Source organism: Thunnus thynnus, chromosome 5 (assembly GCF_963924715.1).
Source record: "Thunnus thynnus chromosome 5, fThuThy2.1, whole genome shotgun sequence".
In the NCBI taxonomy this organism is placed as follows: domain Eukaryota; kingdom Metazoa; phylum Chordata; class Actinopteri; order Scombriformes; family Scombridae; genus Thunnus; species Thunnus thynnus.
The window spans coordinates 24,424,830-24,441,580 of NC_089521.1; the positions used below are offsets into that span (position 1 = coordinate 24,424,830).

At 39.5% G+C, this 16,751-nt stretch overlaps 1 protein-coding gene and 1 long non-coding RNA gene across 8 annotated transcripts in view; one reads left to right on the plus strand and one right to left on the minus strand.

The window, feature by feature from the left end:
• The window catches only part of shisal1b (shisa like 1b), a 107,472-nt gene extending 91,061 nt beyond the window's left edge, over window positions 1–16,411 (plus strand). For 4 of the 5 annotated variants that reach the window (XM_067590303.1, XM_067590307.1, XM_067590305.1 and 1 more), the window contains 2 exons: window positions 58–271; window positions 3,866–4,172. In XM_067590303.1, coding sequence (XP_067446404.1) covers window positions 58–271; window positions 3,866–4,172 — 521 coding nt within the window. Of the gene's footprint in view, window positions 1–57; window positions 272–3,865; window positions 4,173–13,170 lie in introns of those variants that run through there. The other variant, XM_067590308.1, reaches the window with a different exon arrangement.
• Window positions 1–16,751, minus strand: part of LOC137183331 (uncharacterized) — a 108,544-nt gene that overhangs the window by 87,313 nt on the left and 4,480 nt on the right. The window lies entirely within an intron of this gene.

Below are 16,751 nucleotides of genomic sequence, written 5' to 3' on the forward strand. Positions count from 1 at the left end.
CCTGAGGATATCTGATTGCATTTTACATCTAACGCTTTGTCTTCCCCACCACTGCAGCTCTCTCAGCTCATTACCGGGTGTGTGAACCCTACTCGGACCACAAGGGGCGTTATCACTTCGGCTTTCACTGCCCACGCCTCTCAGACAACAAGACCTACATGTTCTGCTGCCACCACAACAACACAGCCTTCAAGTACTGCTGCAACGAGACTGAGTTCCAGATGGTCATGCAGATCAACCTCACCACCACCTCTGATGGTTATGCACACAAGTGAGTGATAATAACAATAATAAGAACAGCCATAATAATAGCAACAAAGACAATGCTGATGATGCCCTGCTGATGACAACACTCGACGATGGCATTTTGCTTACTGGACTGTCAATTTATTGACAACGTAGGCTGCACAATAATACTTGACAATTGCTGTGATGTTCCAGGCACATATGCACTTATCTGTCTTTTCATTGTGAACTAGAAAGAATTCAGTGCGAGCATACCTCCCAAGACTGCTAAAAACCTCAAAGTCTGTATTTTAATAACAGGAAATGTTTGGAAGTTTTCCATCCACATCTGGATCTGGATCAAAACACACATGGTGACGGACAGTCATGTAGATTTTGGGAAATACTGAAATGGATGAATTATTAAACTGACCTAGCGGGCATGAGGCCACTATGCCAGAGACTCATTTTTTTGTTGGAAAATGAAGGGGCTTAGTGAGAGGCACAGATGTCCCAATCACATTTTTTTGCTTCCGATCCTGAACTAAATCCTTTAATATTAAGTACCTGACTTGAGTAAGAATACTCCAAGTATTTTTATTATATTTTATGTTTTTCCACATAATACAGCTACTCAAAACATGCGTCTGAACGTCTGAATATGGTTGCAATTTCACTATGCATTCAAAAGTTTTTGTAAAATATGTCCTATAAACCTTTGCTGAACCATTAGAGGAAAATATGAAAAACAAAATTTTTGTTGTTGATATCATCCAAATATGTACCGAATTAGGATGAGATAGGATGAAACATGTAGGACAAAAAGAATCTGTATCATCTTGTATCATTACGAGATCTGTAATGATTATATTGATCTTGAAATAAGCAATGCAAGAATAAGGCAGGACATTTGCCTCTATGCTTTATGGTTCAGGAGTAATGAGCCACAATATGAAGTGCTTCATAAATGGCCACATTCTGGCACTATCCAGCCAAAAAAATAATTAGTTCTTCTTTGGGCCATGACGGAACTTTCCACCAAATTACACTGAAATGTGTTTTGTAGTTTTTAAGATATGCTGCTGAAACACAAACAAACAAACATAGCCACCTAGGTGGAGGTAGTTGGGGGAAAAAATAGGCTGCGCTGAATCTTGAGTAGAGTTTTATGCAAACAGCTATGGTTGGAACAAACAGTTTCAGAGATGACATTTCCTCAGATCAGATAAAAACAGCCGGTCATATTCGGCTGGCTCCCTCGACAGTATCGCACTCATTGACACTTTTTGCCTCTTGCTCAGAGGGTTCGGTAACATTGATCTACACCTACAGAGGGATTCAAAACCGCCACAGAGAATAACAGAAGCTGAAACCAGTTGTGTTGTTCAGTTGCTGGTTATTATATCAAGTATCACTACAGTATCCTCGCTTATGACATAGAAATTCATGAAATGAATTATAGTATACTTTCTAGTGTTATTAATAGTAACCTACACCAGACATACCAATATATTACAATATGATATCACAGAGGACCCATAAACCTGGCGGCACACGCATCCCTTGCAGGATAAGCAGATTTAAGCTGAGTAAAGGACACAGAAAAATGAGACTCTTGTTCAGTGGGAGCTCTCAATGGGAGGACTGGGTGACAAAAACACAGCTCTCTGTACTAATACCCTCCCAGCATGCCTCTGTCTCGGACGGTTCACACTGCCCTGCAGCAGGTCATGATATTTCATTTTATTGTCAGATGGCCTGTTGGGCCATTCCCTCATCCTGGCTCACTGAGCGAGAGGATTGCAGGCTTGATATTTACCACTGGCCAAGTGAGTTAAACTGGCCATAATTCTGCTCTTTCCTCACCTTGCATGGTGAAAGTGGTATCATAGTTTGAGATTTACTGCAGTTCAAGGTAATACCAAAGGCATTCGGTCTCTGAGGGATTCACGGGTCAATGCATTAAGGCATATAGTCCTCCATATAGTTAGTCACTCCATAAGTAACTGAAATGCTGCAGAATCGAAATATATTCAGTGTGCAAGAGTTATATGAGATGCACTTTATTAAAAGCAACAGGAAATGCTACAAACTTTTGACAGATAATCAATTGCATCTGCTTTCCCTCTTGGAGGAAGCTGTGTTTAATATTGAATAACATTTGCTTTAGTCGTGTGGTCATGATCGATCCCTCCGAGGACTGTGTACATATTCTTGTTTGCTTACCCTCAGGTTGACTTACGGTAAATACAGCCCTGTATGGAAAGCCTGCTGCCTCCTGAAATTACTTTAGTAGACATAAAAATTAGATTATAGGTAAATGTCTCAGACGCAAAGGTGAGGAAAGGTAAATGCAGTTAAGGAGACGTTAAGGTTTGAGTGCAGCAGTGGTTTTCACTTGCCTTGGTGCTCATCTGAGCAGTATGAATGTTCGTTTTAAAGTCATTTATTCAGATAAATATCCCCAAGGCCACATCATATTCAGACTGAAGTGGATCCACTTGATTTACTGAACTAGAAGCACTACAGTCAAACAAATTGCAAGTTATGCCTAAATGACATAAAAGATGAGTTTACCTCCAAATAAATCTCTATTTCTTAGTAATATTCTGTGTCATCTATGTCTCGCAAAGTCAGAATAATATTTTTTCATTCTGTCTAATAGAAGCTTCCTGATATGACTGAGGGGTGGGTGGTTAGGTAGGTAGGTTGGTAGGTGGATGGGTAGATGGGTGGGTAGGTAGGTAGGTAGGTAGGTAGGTAGGTGGGTAGATGGGTAGGCAGGTAGGTGGGTGGGTGGGTAGGTAGGGGTATGGGTAGGTAGGTTGGTAGGTAGGTAGGTTATTAATCCCCAGGGGAAATTTCTTTTTTACAGCAGCAATAGCAATAACAGAGTAGAATAACAAGAACAACAAGAATATACTTGAAATATACAAATATGGAAATATACAAATGTGTAGTGCTTGGAAAAAGGAAAAAAAAGACATCACACCAAGAGATACTTTGCACCCCTGTTTTGGCAAATGCTGCTTTCTCAAATCTCTTAAGAAGCTATTTCTGCTCATTTACCTTGCTGTGCTTTACGGATGTGGGTGGACTAAAAGAAAGTTCAAGTGTGCCCCACATAAATTCATCTGGATCATGTAATACAAAATTTATGAGAGGTGAAAACAAGGAGCACAGATTTTCAGAGCCAAGTTGAGATGGATTAAAAAGTCTCTGGTGCTAATGAAATTCTTGAAAGTCCAATTTAAGAAGCAGTATTTAAAAAGCAGCAAAAAGAACAGATGGAGGGTGAATATATATATATATACACACACACACACACACACACACACACACACACACACACACACACACACTCATATATATACAAACATACACACATACACATAATAATTTATATATTTATCTGGTATCTATCAAGGGAGGATTTGATAAATGTCCGTGCTCTTTTTCAGCATGGTCTCTTGCCACATGAACAGCAAACATTCACACCTGGCAGCTCCATCATAGTTATTAGGAGTTAAGACCCAGTTTAAGGGTATCTGGATGATAGCTAGTGAGCATGTGAAGAGTGTTTATCATTGTCTTACCCAGATTACACTATGCTAATACTCCCAGTCTGTCTTTTCTGCAGTAACTATACAGCCCTGGTCGGAGTGTGGATCTATGGCTTCTTCGTCATGGTGCTGCTGGCTCTGGACTTTCTCTACTACTCAGCCATAAACTACGAGCTGTGCCGGGTCTACCTGGAGAAATGGGGTCTGGGAGGACGCTGGCTGAAGAAGGCTCGGAGTCAGTGGCATAGGTCCATGCCAGAAGAGAGCGAAGCCCAGGCTCAAGCTCAGCCTATGGTCCCTAGTCACTACCAGCCCAGACACAGCCTCCGGGGGGAGAGCCACAGCCCCACGCTCCTGCCCTACAACACCTCCACCGCATGGTGAGTCACGGTCTGTCACATGACAACTGCCAACCTACAGTTTGGCACTGACATAGACTGTAAAACTGCAATATTCAGCAAATAGAGCACTGAGAATTACGTCACTGATCTCCTGGGTAACCACGGCTGGTGCCTTTGTGGAGATCCATGAGAGAATAATTGATAAATACGACAGGTAGCTGGAAGAGAATGTAGAGATTTTGATATAGCTCATTAACATTTGTAAAAGGCAAACTGATGGTGTAGCTATGTTTTAAAATTATTATTATCAAGTCCATTTTATTTGTATAGTGCAAAATCACTTTGTCTCGTAGGGTTTATAATCTTAACAAAACACCACATTCTCTATCTGTAGACCCTTGATTATGATTAAGGAAAACTCCATTAAAAAAAGGGAGAAACCCCTTAAAGAAGTGGAAGTGGAGGGATCCCTCTTCTAGGACATAGTAGTAGCATTACAACATGAAGTAAAAGAATTACAATTTTAAGTAAATCAAGTACACAACATATAGTAAGTAAGTATTACATATAGCAAGTAAATATTAAATACAATAAGTTAGTTTCAGGACAAAAATACTTTTTCATACAGCTTTTGCTTGTTGCTCCCACTCCTACTCCTTCTCTTACCAATGTATAGCTCGGCAATGACCAATTCACTTACCCAAAACATTTGTTGTGTTGTTTTGTTTTCACAGCTACCTAACTAGCCATCTGTCTAATTTAGCAAGGCAATTTGTAACTTTGAGAACACACACACACACAGCGAGGTGCAGGCTGGTGTGAGCTTCAGTGAAAGTCTATCATATTGAAAACATGTTGCACAACTCTTCTGTGATCGACTTAATTTAGCAAAGAAGCCAATGTTTAAACAACACAGTAATGGCTGAATACTTTGGAAATGAGATAGCACTGTGTCAATACAAAGTCCACATCAGATGTAACATTGGTGAAATGATCAATTCCCTGTAAGTGATAATACAGCACAAAACATACATTAAGTAACACAGCCATTGATTCCCTAGAATGAAACTGAGCATAACTGAGCATAAAAATAAGGTGTAGCTGCGGTGTTTCCGTGCTGGGCAGGTGACATGTGTGTTTACGGTGTTTGTGTGCTCTGAAAGACATCACGCTGCGAATACAAAGTCACACACCTGACGGACTGTTAGCCTAGCATGCTAATCCTACATAAACATATGAATGACACAATATGTTTATAGACATCCACGCATAGAAACAGATGAAAGAGCAGGGGAAGTTAACAGATCATTAGAATAGTTATAATTAAAATAAAAATAAATTCTCTTTCAAATCAAACATCCCAAGATTTAAGTGGAAAGTCTTGTTCTTGCAACTGCATTTATACCCTTTTTTTTTTACTCAAACGTAGCTTACCCATGTCATGTGATATGCTACATCAGTACACTCTAACAACTAATATTACTTGGACCACTACAGAAAATTGCTGATGAACATTCAATATCTAGGAATTCACATTATAAACACTATCACTGACTATCTCTGTAACAAACCGGCCACAATTTTGCACAATGACCATAAATGGTTGGTCCAGCCATATACTTGGTTTTGACTCAGTCTTGTTTCATTTCCTTTCAACACTGTTTCTTTCTGTGTCTCATTTTCTCGCCTGCCTGTTTTTCTTTATACTCAGTGTTTTGTGACGTAGAGAGCAACATTGCAGGGAAACAGCGTGTCGAGCAGGACAAATTAGAGCATTTCTAGCATACTTTTCCCAAGCCAACAGGGAGGAATCTCCACCGTCAGGCTCCCTGTTTACTTAAGTTCCTTATTAAGACTGAAATGCGCACACACACACACACACACACACAATTACTGCCAACCAATAACACCGCTAACTCTGTTCCTTTCGAAATCATACCAACTCACTGTTAAGGCATGCAATCGCTTCAATATATGGTTTCCCTCTGACTAAGGAATACAGACTTTAAAGAATTCTACCCTTCCGCCCACTAATGGATCATTTTCTGTCGAGATGCAGCGATAATCTGCTACCGATCAAAAATGGCCGGTTTTCGTTACAGCACGTCTGCTGCAGTTTTTAACTTGTTCAAACATAATTTACCCGTTTCATTTACTGGCAACATGTCGCACACTTTCATCACGACTACCAACAGGCAGGGCTCAGACGGCGGCCTGAACACAGGCAACACCCAGAACATCCCGGGTCTGCTCAAGATGGGACAGATGGTGAGTCGGTCCAGCCCAAAATATCCTTTATATAACACGGAGTTTACACGCCGGGACGTGTTCAGCTGTTTACACGCAGTTTAACTGAAACCAGTTGATTTTACCTTTTAAGCAAAAGTCTAACATTCATTTTTTATTGGAAATCTACTGAGGTGTGGCTCTACTGTTAATACTACTGCTGCTGTTTTTGTTTATAATATATTTAATTTAACCTCTTTCTCATTATCTAACACACTGACATGAATCCTGCTGTTTGTTTCAATCTGTAGGGAAAAATATAAGATAGTAAATTTGAATTAATACAGCTGATAAATATTATTAATCAAGATATGATGATTACATATACAAAATATTATAGGTGAAAAATAGGGTGGGAAAGTACTTTGTGGTACCCACCAGGGTTTATCTGCACCACTGACAAATATTTTATCAAATATTTTACACCATTGACTTCAATGAACTTAAAAGTTCATTATGTTGTTAGAAAACCAAATACTGTTTTATCTTTTATATGAACAATGTATTATTATGAACATACAATTGAATTTTCCATTAAAGAAAAGATACAAAAATATTTGTGTATGCTGTCAATTATAGCTTTTAGAAAGAAAGAAAACCGGAATTGGCCAAAATCGGAATTGGCAGGTCAGAGTCTCAAAAAAAATGGAAATTGGAATCAGCCAAGAAAATTGCAATCAGTGCATCTCTAATTTCCGGCAAAGCATCTAATCTGTATTCGTCTTTCATCTCAAAATAGCTGCACTCTGTCGTAACATCAACCTCTTTTCAAAAGAGAAATTTTCTTGATTTTAAGTCTGACGGCTCATTAGGGAGCTGTCATTATTAATGAATAGAAAAGAACAGAATAATGTGAAGCTGCACTGCCCGCCAGGGGCCACTAACTCATATTTAACCTGAATGATTTGGCTCTGAGTCACATTAGAAACTCTTCTGTGGCAAAACACCATCTGCTATCCTTTCAGTTTATCTTTTTATTACCTTTGAGAGCAGTCACAGGAACCTCAAGGTGTGTTAGGCTGCGTGTGATTTGTTAAAACACAGAGGATGATTTACAATGCTAGGTGTGGACTATAACATACTGAAGCCGCAGACATTGGTCAGACTCTCATAATGTAGCTATACAATCATCGAGCAACACAGTCTGAACAAACCCACATTTCTGTGCAGTCAATTTTTCATTCAGTTCTGTGTCTCAGACACTGTGCACCCTATCTCTCTGACTGGGGCTCAGAGTCTCTTCCTAGAGGTAGACATCTCTCTCGGGTCATGATAATTTAATGTGGGTAGAGTTTTGACAAATGGCTTTGAGAAGCAGTGTGGACTGTGCGAGCCATAGATAGAGGAGCTGGGATACTGCAGAGGGATCCTGGGGCTGCTCTGCTGGTGGAAACATGGTTAACTAAGACTGGACATATCCACGGAGCCTCCTCATTAGACATGAAGTCAGTTCAGTATGATAGGACTCATCAATCCTAGACTAGTGAGGTTGACCTGTACTGGCAGCTCTGCAGCTTTAAACCAAGGATGTCTATAAAAAGGTGTTGAAACTTCAGCAAAATACACATTGACAAAGCGGGCCTAGAAAACGAGAGCATGCTAAATACATGGTAATTCATGCCGTTTACAGTATGAGCGATGGGAAATGCCTCAAGGTTTGATAGCGGTGTGGGATAATCTTGTACAACATCTTTTTCTATAAAAAGTGAAACCGCTCTCTAATAAACAAGATACCATTTACAAAGAGCTAAGAATATACTTAGATAATCACTCACATCACTAAAAAAATGACAGATGCCGGGAACTAAATTCAGTCACAAGCAGTTTCTGGGGTATGATTAGAATAGCCTGTTTGCTTTTTCACACAGTGAAGCCCTTTTCACAAGCCAGATAATGCTTACACTTTCTATTAAATGTGTTAAGTAACAATGATGGCTGATACTGTATGTATATCAGAGTCGATATTGCCCACACAGTGCGTCATCAGATGGTCCATGGTTTACTTGCGGGCGTACAGATCTTTATCCCCAGAGAGGATGCAGGGTAATGGCTCAGAAAACTCGGTCCACTTAGTTGAACATCTGTTGGCCAAATGTAAACAAAAAGAGATGGGGTCAAGTCCCACAACTGGCGCAGCAACATCTAAAAACAACCCAGTCACACAGCAACTCAGGAATTCAGCACAAATGGTTACCAGTGCAGTGGAGAAATCCTGCCAGTGAGTCAAAGCATCAAATCATTTCTCCACATGCACAGATCTATTTCTTCAGAAAAACCGCAGCTTGGCGTGCAGCGTGTGGGAATACTGTTTACCATATCGCTACGTGAGCGGGCTGCTATGTGCTGCTGAAGATCTGCTGGGGGTTCAGTGTGGGCGGCCTGGGAAACTGTTATTACTTTCCTGTTATTAGAATCTCCCATTCATGTTCACTTTGAACAAATAAAAGAAATTTAACTGGTGCCATTCTTCACCAAGTTGATCCAAGCGAGAGAAAAACAACAGGACTGAGGAGTCAGATATTACGGTTTACCTTCAGTTTATAAGAACAATGCTTTGTTTCTTAATGGGCTTTATGGGCTTTATGGGCTGGGATTGCCAGTAGATGGAAATTAACCCACAGGGTAATCTGGCACTTAACTGTAAACAACAACAATTTGAGGATCTCTATGTCTTGAATGAAAAAATGAGTGTAATAACATCCACTTTTATATCATTTATATTGTTAAATAACATCCACTTTAAAATGCATTCAAATTAATACAATTGGAGCATGATGGGTGGTGTCAATAAAAGGGTACTTTAGCTCATCTGCTGTAAGCTATCACATTGCCACAGGAAAAAAAAAAAAATTGGCATCACAAATCCTAGCTGGGCTCTCATGCAACCCTTAAACAGCAATAAACTCAGCTGTTCCTGGAAGATCCTACTCAATAGCCATTAAGTGCTCAGCAGCATTAAAGCCCTGATCTGTTGTCCACTAGTGGCTATTAGGACATTACAGGTTTGGCCAGGATCCCAGGTATTGCCAACCCTCTTTGCCCAGTAGTTCACCTCTAGCAATTAGCAGCAGTAGGGCGGAGCAGCGTCTTTGAACATCTTGACACCAGAAAGAAAATTTAAAAAGAGCTTTGCAGTGAGGTTCTGCTGCAGTAGATTATCACTTATTTTACATTCCTTTTGTAGTGTGCCCACTTTGACACTCTCCCCTCTCAGCACTGCAAGAAATATCTGATCTACTGCTGTCATTTCAGTCTGGCTCAACTGCACATTTTAAATACACTTAGTCTGTCTTTAGTCAGTGCTGCTCAAGACTTACTGTACAAAAAAAGCTGAAAGATGAAGATAAAAAAATAGGCTGTGGCTTATCTAATGTCCTAATGTTAGAAATTCTGAGGTTAGAGGTCCAAGTCCCCCTTTTATAGTATGCAACCTCCCTAGAAATTCCTGAACAAACACCAAAGTGAAAAGGGAGGAGAGAGAGTAGGGATGACAAGCAACTACAGATACACTGATTGCTACTTTCTTGGCCTATTTCTGGTTTTTTGAGATTCTGACCTGCTGATTACAATTTTGGCTGATACAGATTTCCTTTCTTTCTAAGAACTGTAATGGACAGCATACACAAACATTTAATAACTTTTCTTTAATTGAAAATTCAGTTGTATGTTCATAAAACATTGTTCATATAAAACATAAAACATGAAGACTGTTTGATTTCCTAACTACATGATGGACTTTTAAGTTCATTTAAGTCAACTGATAAAATATTTGTCAGTGGTGCAGATAAACCCTGGTGGATACCACAAAGTTTCCCACCCTATTTTTCATCTATAATATTTTGTAATTTCCTAAATATTATCTTTTTTACTGTAATCAAAAAGCACTTTTACTTATATAGAAAATATCAACTCTTATGTCATTTTAATAGTGATTTGGAGCACTCAGCGGGTGTGCAATTTTTTCACTCTGCTCTACTTATTTGGTCATCATGTCTAGATTAATAATATTCATCAGCTGTATTAATTCAAATTTACTATTTTATATGGTTCTCTACAGATTGAAACACACAGCAGGATTCATGTCAGTGTGTTAGATAATGAGAAAGAGGTTAAATTAATTATAGTATAAAAAAACAGCAGCAGTATTAACAGCAGAGCCACACCTCAGTTGATTTTCAATAAAACATTGATGTCAGACTTTTGCTTAAAAGATAAAATCACCTGGTTTCAGGTAAACTGCGTGTGAACAGTGTATCCACCATCTTTTAATTGTGGAATGTAAACCCCCAGGTTGTTATGTCCCAAATTCCCAGAAAAAATATGCCCTCAATAGTAGCTATGGACCTGATTTTTGGTGTCAGAATTAAAAATACATGAGTCAACGTTGGTTTAATGAGTGCTGAGCATCAGCCAGAAGTGTCAGATAAAAGTGAAGGAAATGAGATGTTGGGCAACATCAAGGGACACCAATGCACATGAACCACAACACGTCACAGAGTCCCTTGGCAAATTATAAAGCACTTGGCACTAAGTTGCAGCGGCGCATCATGCCAATATCCACCCACTCACTTCAAGATTGGTAGCTTACTGGGCCAGCTGAGCTTAGCTGTAGCTCGAGCGGTCCATGTGAGGTGGCATCTGTCACCACATTCAGCATACCTGACTCACCAGCAATCGTAGCACTGCCTCTTACAGTCAAGCCTCAGTGACTCAGCGTTATCATCATTCAGTCTAGTAAATGGAGTCTCCATCACACTCTCAGTCTGTCTAATACATCGCTTTGGTCATAGGTAACATTCCTAACACCAGGACTTAAACACCTGCTGGTCCGTCTGCTTAGGAAATGACAATCAGCTACACTCTGCTCAACTCAAAAGGCTGAAACAGCATTTCACATCTTTTTTTTTTTCCTCCTGTTTCTTTTTCTGTCAGTGTGTGATCAAAGCCTAGCTCCTGTCTCCTGCATATTCACATCCATCTTTGAACTCCCTGGTTGGCTTTCTGTGGTAATAATAGAATTGTACATTATGAAATTATTCCTGGCCTGTCTGTCCGCAGAGCAGCATGCCAAGACCTTGTCCAATTAAAGCAACACTCTCCATGTGGTGTGAGTTAATTAACATCATAGATGCTACAAAGGCAGCCAGGCACAGAGTTGTGCTGCAGGCTAAAGAGAAAGTGCAGGAGAGTAGGTTTACCTCTTTGCAAGTTGTAGAACGCCCTTTAGCATTGCCACTAGCAAATGGGGGTCACTAGATTTCCTTATGTTTATTTTTTGGGTTGTGTTTGTGATCTTTTATTAGATCTGTTGTCACACATTTACTTTCCATTTTAGTAATTTTCTCTAGAGTGCAACAATAGAGTTACCCTCAAATGCTTATCATCACCCTGATGATAACAGATATTCCCGTGTCCTCACAAGAATTGAAGGTAAATCAGAGATAAGGTCAAAAGGTGAAAACTTTTTTCCCTATTAACAAAGTAGTTAAATGATTTTAGGCAGCAGAAATGGGTGCGGTGGATGTGATTCATGGAGGTGGGGTGGGCTTAGAGTCTTTACAAGAATTACAGACTCATAAAATATTCCTGTAAATCTGATTGCTTTTTGAAAAGCAAAGCGGCTGTTTTATTAGTCTTTGTGTTTTCAGGGCTTGAGCAGATTTTCTAGCCAATATATTGTTATATAAAGATCAATTTGGACCATGAAGCACAAATCACACACATCATGATGTGAGACAATTTCAGCCATGCAGCTAAAAGCCATGTCCGTGTTGTTCCAATAGGATCCAGGCAATTTTTCCCAAACAACTTCTGTGGTAACCCAGTGAGAGATGAGTGCACTCTGGGCTTAAAAATGGCTGTTTGGAGAAGACAAAGCAATGATACAGCCTCCATTTCTTATTAGTCTTTGTTCTCTGATCAATTTTTGATATCATCAAAACATATGTATGCATGTGATCCTGAAATGTTTCTGTTCTTTGACAGTAAATTCTCATAACAAGGTTCACTTGCTTAGTTTTCTTAAGTTTTCAACGGCATCTCATTCCCCTCATCTTAAAATAGTTTCCTCAGTTGTCATTGAGATGGATAGTTGTTTTCATGTGACCCAAACCTGTAAGTAACTGATTTTTGGCCATTTTGGGGCAACAGAACAAGCTGTAAACACAAAACTGACACATCACCTTTTTATGTCAAACTTGGCAAACTAGGCCTATTTACTCAACCAGCAGATACAGAGCAACATTAGCAGGAGTCATTCATTCATTTCTTGCACCCTAATTAATCCAAGTCAAATATTCACTCTACTTGTTGTTCTGTTTTCTGGTCTCTATTAACTCATTTCCTTTCTCTCTCTGGCTCTTAAGTTGCTACATGCTACACTACAGCTAGTAGACAGTCGGTGTTGTATGTTTCTGGTGTCCATTCAGTCTATCTGCAGTCCGTGTTGCTTCACATTGCTGCAGACCAAAAACCAAACCAGAACTCATCACAGCATCAGGCACCAGAGAGCATCCTTTAACAGAGACAGCGGTTAGGCTCTCCCTACATTTACAGTAAAACCATCTGATATCACAAGACTGAAATTCCATACTTAGGTTGCATGATAAAAACTAAACCATGTACATGACAACTGTATCTGCTGATGAAAGCCATGAAAAGTGAACTTTATGTTTACTTAATGTTTTGTCAAACAGATTTTCCAAAGTAAAAAGATGAACTTTCATGTGAAATGTCTGTTTTTTCTCTCTGGGCAGAATGATGCTGTGAGTGGACAAACTGAAGAGTAGCAACACCTTGTTTCCTTACATGGTACAGAAGAGATGCCCCACAGACATCCATCTTTGGACCACTGACGCAACACCACTGGTGGGCTAGCCATACTGTAGTAGTTCACAGAGACTACTGCCCCTTTTTAATGAGCACAAAACACCCATGGACTGACAGAGGCAGGCTGACATGGCATTTAAAAACTTAGCTGAACAAAGGCTGTGAGGAAACACAGAGGGCCATACTGCTACTGTCACAGCAAAGGAGCGACAGACACACTCAACTGCTCACAGGTGTTCAGTCCAAGGCCTGGAGTATCCCAAACAAATCCGAGCTGAACTGGATGAACTGTACTCGCAAGCGAGAAAGCTTGCCTGTTTTTAAAAAAAAAGCTCATCTTTCTAGATATAAAATGTTTATTACACTGCTGTGTCAGTTTGTGTTCAGTAGCAATTAGACACAGTTGTGGGTTATCTATTTGGTGATTTATTTATGTGAACTAGTCAGAGAAATATATGAGTGGTTAACATTCGGAACATGTAACAGCTTAGGTTGATGCTGAGCATCTCACTTAGAGTAGAATGTTTTGTTACTTGCTGAATCCAGACACAAAATGTCTGCAGCCATGTTGAAAATTAATATCTTGTATGAAATGTTTTAGGTCTCCTTTCTGCAAAACAAGTGATTTCTCTATTATTGTAACGTATCTGACGAGGACATAATGCCATACAGTTTAACTGCTGTAGATCTAAAGGTTTTACATTAGGTCATCAAGATTTCTTTTAGGTTTATTGAGGAAAAGGATCTTGACACTCAATAAGTTATTTCACCCAAAACATTAATGAGGATCAGGGATGCCTTCGCAACAGCAAAGAGCTGTATGCTATGTTAAACATAACCTTAACCCTTGGCTACAAGCCTATTCAAGACCATTACTTACAAAGTTAGCGTGTGACAGTTGCCTCGGTAACTTCATTCAATGATTTGTTTGCCCTTCCTCATTACCGGAGCTGCTTGTAACAGCTCCATTAGCAATATAATGCAAATGAATATCCATTTGGTTCTTTTATAAGGAGCGCTCTATATCCCACACTGGTAATAGACAATTGTAAGCGATTAGCCATAATAGAAATGTAAAAGAAAAAAAAAAGACATTAAAACCCCCTTCACTGTCAGCAATAATGTACAGTAGCTTAATCTGAGAGATGACATGGTATGTAGAAGTCAGAGCGGCCGGCCAAATGAGTGCACAGTGCACGGGGTATTCACTGAGGTGTATCACAGAGGGGTTTGCTCAGTTTACATTTAAATAAGAAGGTGAAGTCAATGAAACAGACATATAGTATTTCTAGATAATGAAGTCATATTAAGAAAGGTCTGACATTTTCAAAAGAAACGCTTTTACTTACTAGGGCTGCAATTAATGATTACTTCCATCATCGATTGTGATTTTATCCATTAATCGATTAACCATTTGGTCTAGAAAATGTCAGAAGATTGTGCAGAATACCCATCATTTCCTACAGCCCAAGGGGATGTCTTCAGATGTCTGGCGACCAACAGTTTAAAACCTAAAGCTATTAAATTCACTATTCATGTTAGGATAAGAAACACAGCAAATCCTCACTTTTGAGAAGCTGGAACTCATTTGTTCAGTATTGTTTGCTTGAAAAAAAAACTTTCCAACTAGTTGCAGAACAATTTTCTGTCAATCAACTAATACAAATAAACAATTTCTACTTGTTTCAGGCTCTACTAGAGAAGGTTTCACATCATGTGCAAATCTGAATTAGCTGCTAAAATATACGGTACGTTTTTTCAGTAATCCATAAAATGCTGTCCTTTCTTATTGAGGAAAGCAAACAAAGCAGCTGTTGATGCCAGACTGTGTACGAGCGTCAGAGAGTGAAGACCAGGTGGACAGAAAGTAGATACAGTAGGAGAGGGGTGTCTGTCCCAGTCTTGCATCTGCAACTGGCAAGCTGGCAGCTGCCATGCCTGAACGTGCACACAATCTGTGGTCTGTGCACGCATTGCAGTGTACTCGCTGAAAGCTAAGAGGAGAATCCCCACAATTGTTGAAGGAGTCTCTAAGCCACCTGGATCGACACAAAAATGTGCGGACAGAAAAGAGCCAGCCACGAGACTTGCCATCATATTTATCCTCTCTGTTTCATCAAGTGGGCCCTAACACAACTCTGGTCAAGTGCTATAAATGCAGGGCCTGTCGGCGTCATCCTCAGTTATCAGCAATAATATTCACATTTGCTGAGTTGTTAGAGCAAGTTAATTCCCCATTTCAGTAGCTAAAGTTTAATTGCGTTGTGTGCCCCAGCAGGCTTGTGCCATCGCTTTCAGGGGAAGAGAAATAGGATGTGTCCAAGTAAAATAATTGGCCACGAGATCAGCAGTGGCTCTAAATTACGCTCTCTTGCTCTTTCTCTCTGTAGCTGCCTCCCTTTCCCAAAGTGTGAACAAGCAGCGGCTAACATAGGAGGAGAATTTTTTAACAGGTGCAGCAGCACAAAGGGGATTTAATTAGTCCTCAATGCTGGATAAGTGGGAAAAATCTGATATGTTAGAGAACATGTCGCTTTTCAGGGCTCTATGCTGTGTGCTCTGACCTGTAATAAGGCAAAGTGGGTCTGTTCTTATCACCAATAAAATAGTGACACCCAGGGGGAAAAAAAAAACTTTATTTTGTCTCTTATAAGTAGTAGCAGGGTCAAAATGTATTCCTACTCAAGAGATATACGAGGAGTCTTTCCCCTCTTCTCAAAATGTTACAACTTGGTTTTGTGATGTTTTCTGTTTTGTTGAAAACAGTCTCGACTCTGACCTGATGTGATGTGGTACTGTAAATCGTATCAGCTCGACCCTCTTCCCAAATAAAAAAACAAAATTAAAAAAAATAAATTAAAAAAAAATAAATAAATAAAAAATAAAGGATGGGAAGAAGGGAGCACACATCTGTTTCAGTCTCTCCAGGTTGTCATGGTAACAGTTGCCTTACAGTTGAATACCCACCTGTACACAGAAACTATGTAGTGGTTGATACCTCACTTTTTGGGTGTGGTGGTGATGATAATGTGCACCACGTTCTGTCTACAGTATGTATTTACTACTAGATAGAATGTTCAGTACCGTTTTCAGTTGGATTGTTATTGCACTTGTTGACTTTGTATTGTCACGACGACAGGGAGAAATAAAGTTTTATCTTTTCCAGTGTGTTTAAATCCCTCTGTGTCAAGTGCTCTTTGGGGGGGAAAAGCCTTTCAAAGGCAAAACACTGTGGAGCACCGAAACTGACAAAAGTTAGTAAAAGGTTATCAGAGAAGTCAAAAATATAACTGAATACATCAATAAAAGAAAAATGAAGCCCCTCAACCTCCAATCATGTGGTTAAAAATAGAGAAAGATGATATATTTTCTCATTTACCTCCAAATATTTGATAGAATGATCTTTCACTTGGTCATTTATTTCCTGAAGAATAAGCAAAATTGGAAGTGTAGTGAGGAAATCATGAAAAAAAACAGCAGTATTATATATTGATGTGTTCAGTTATAT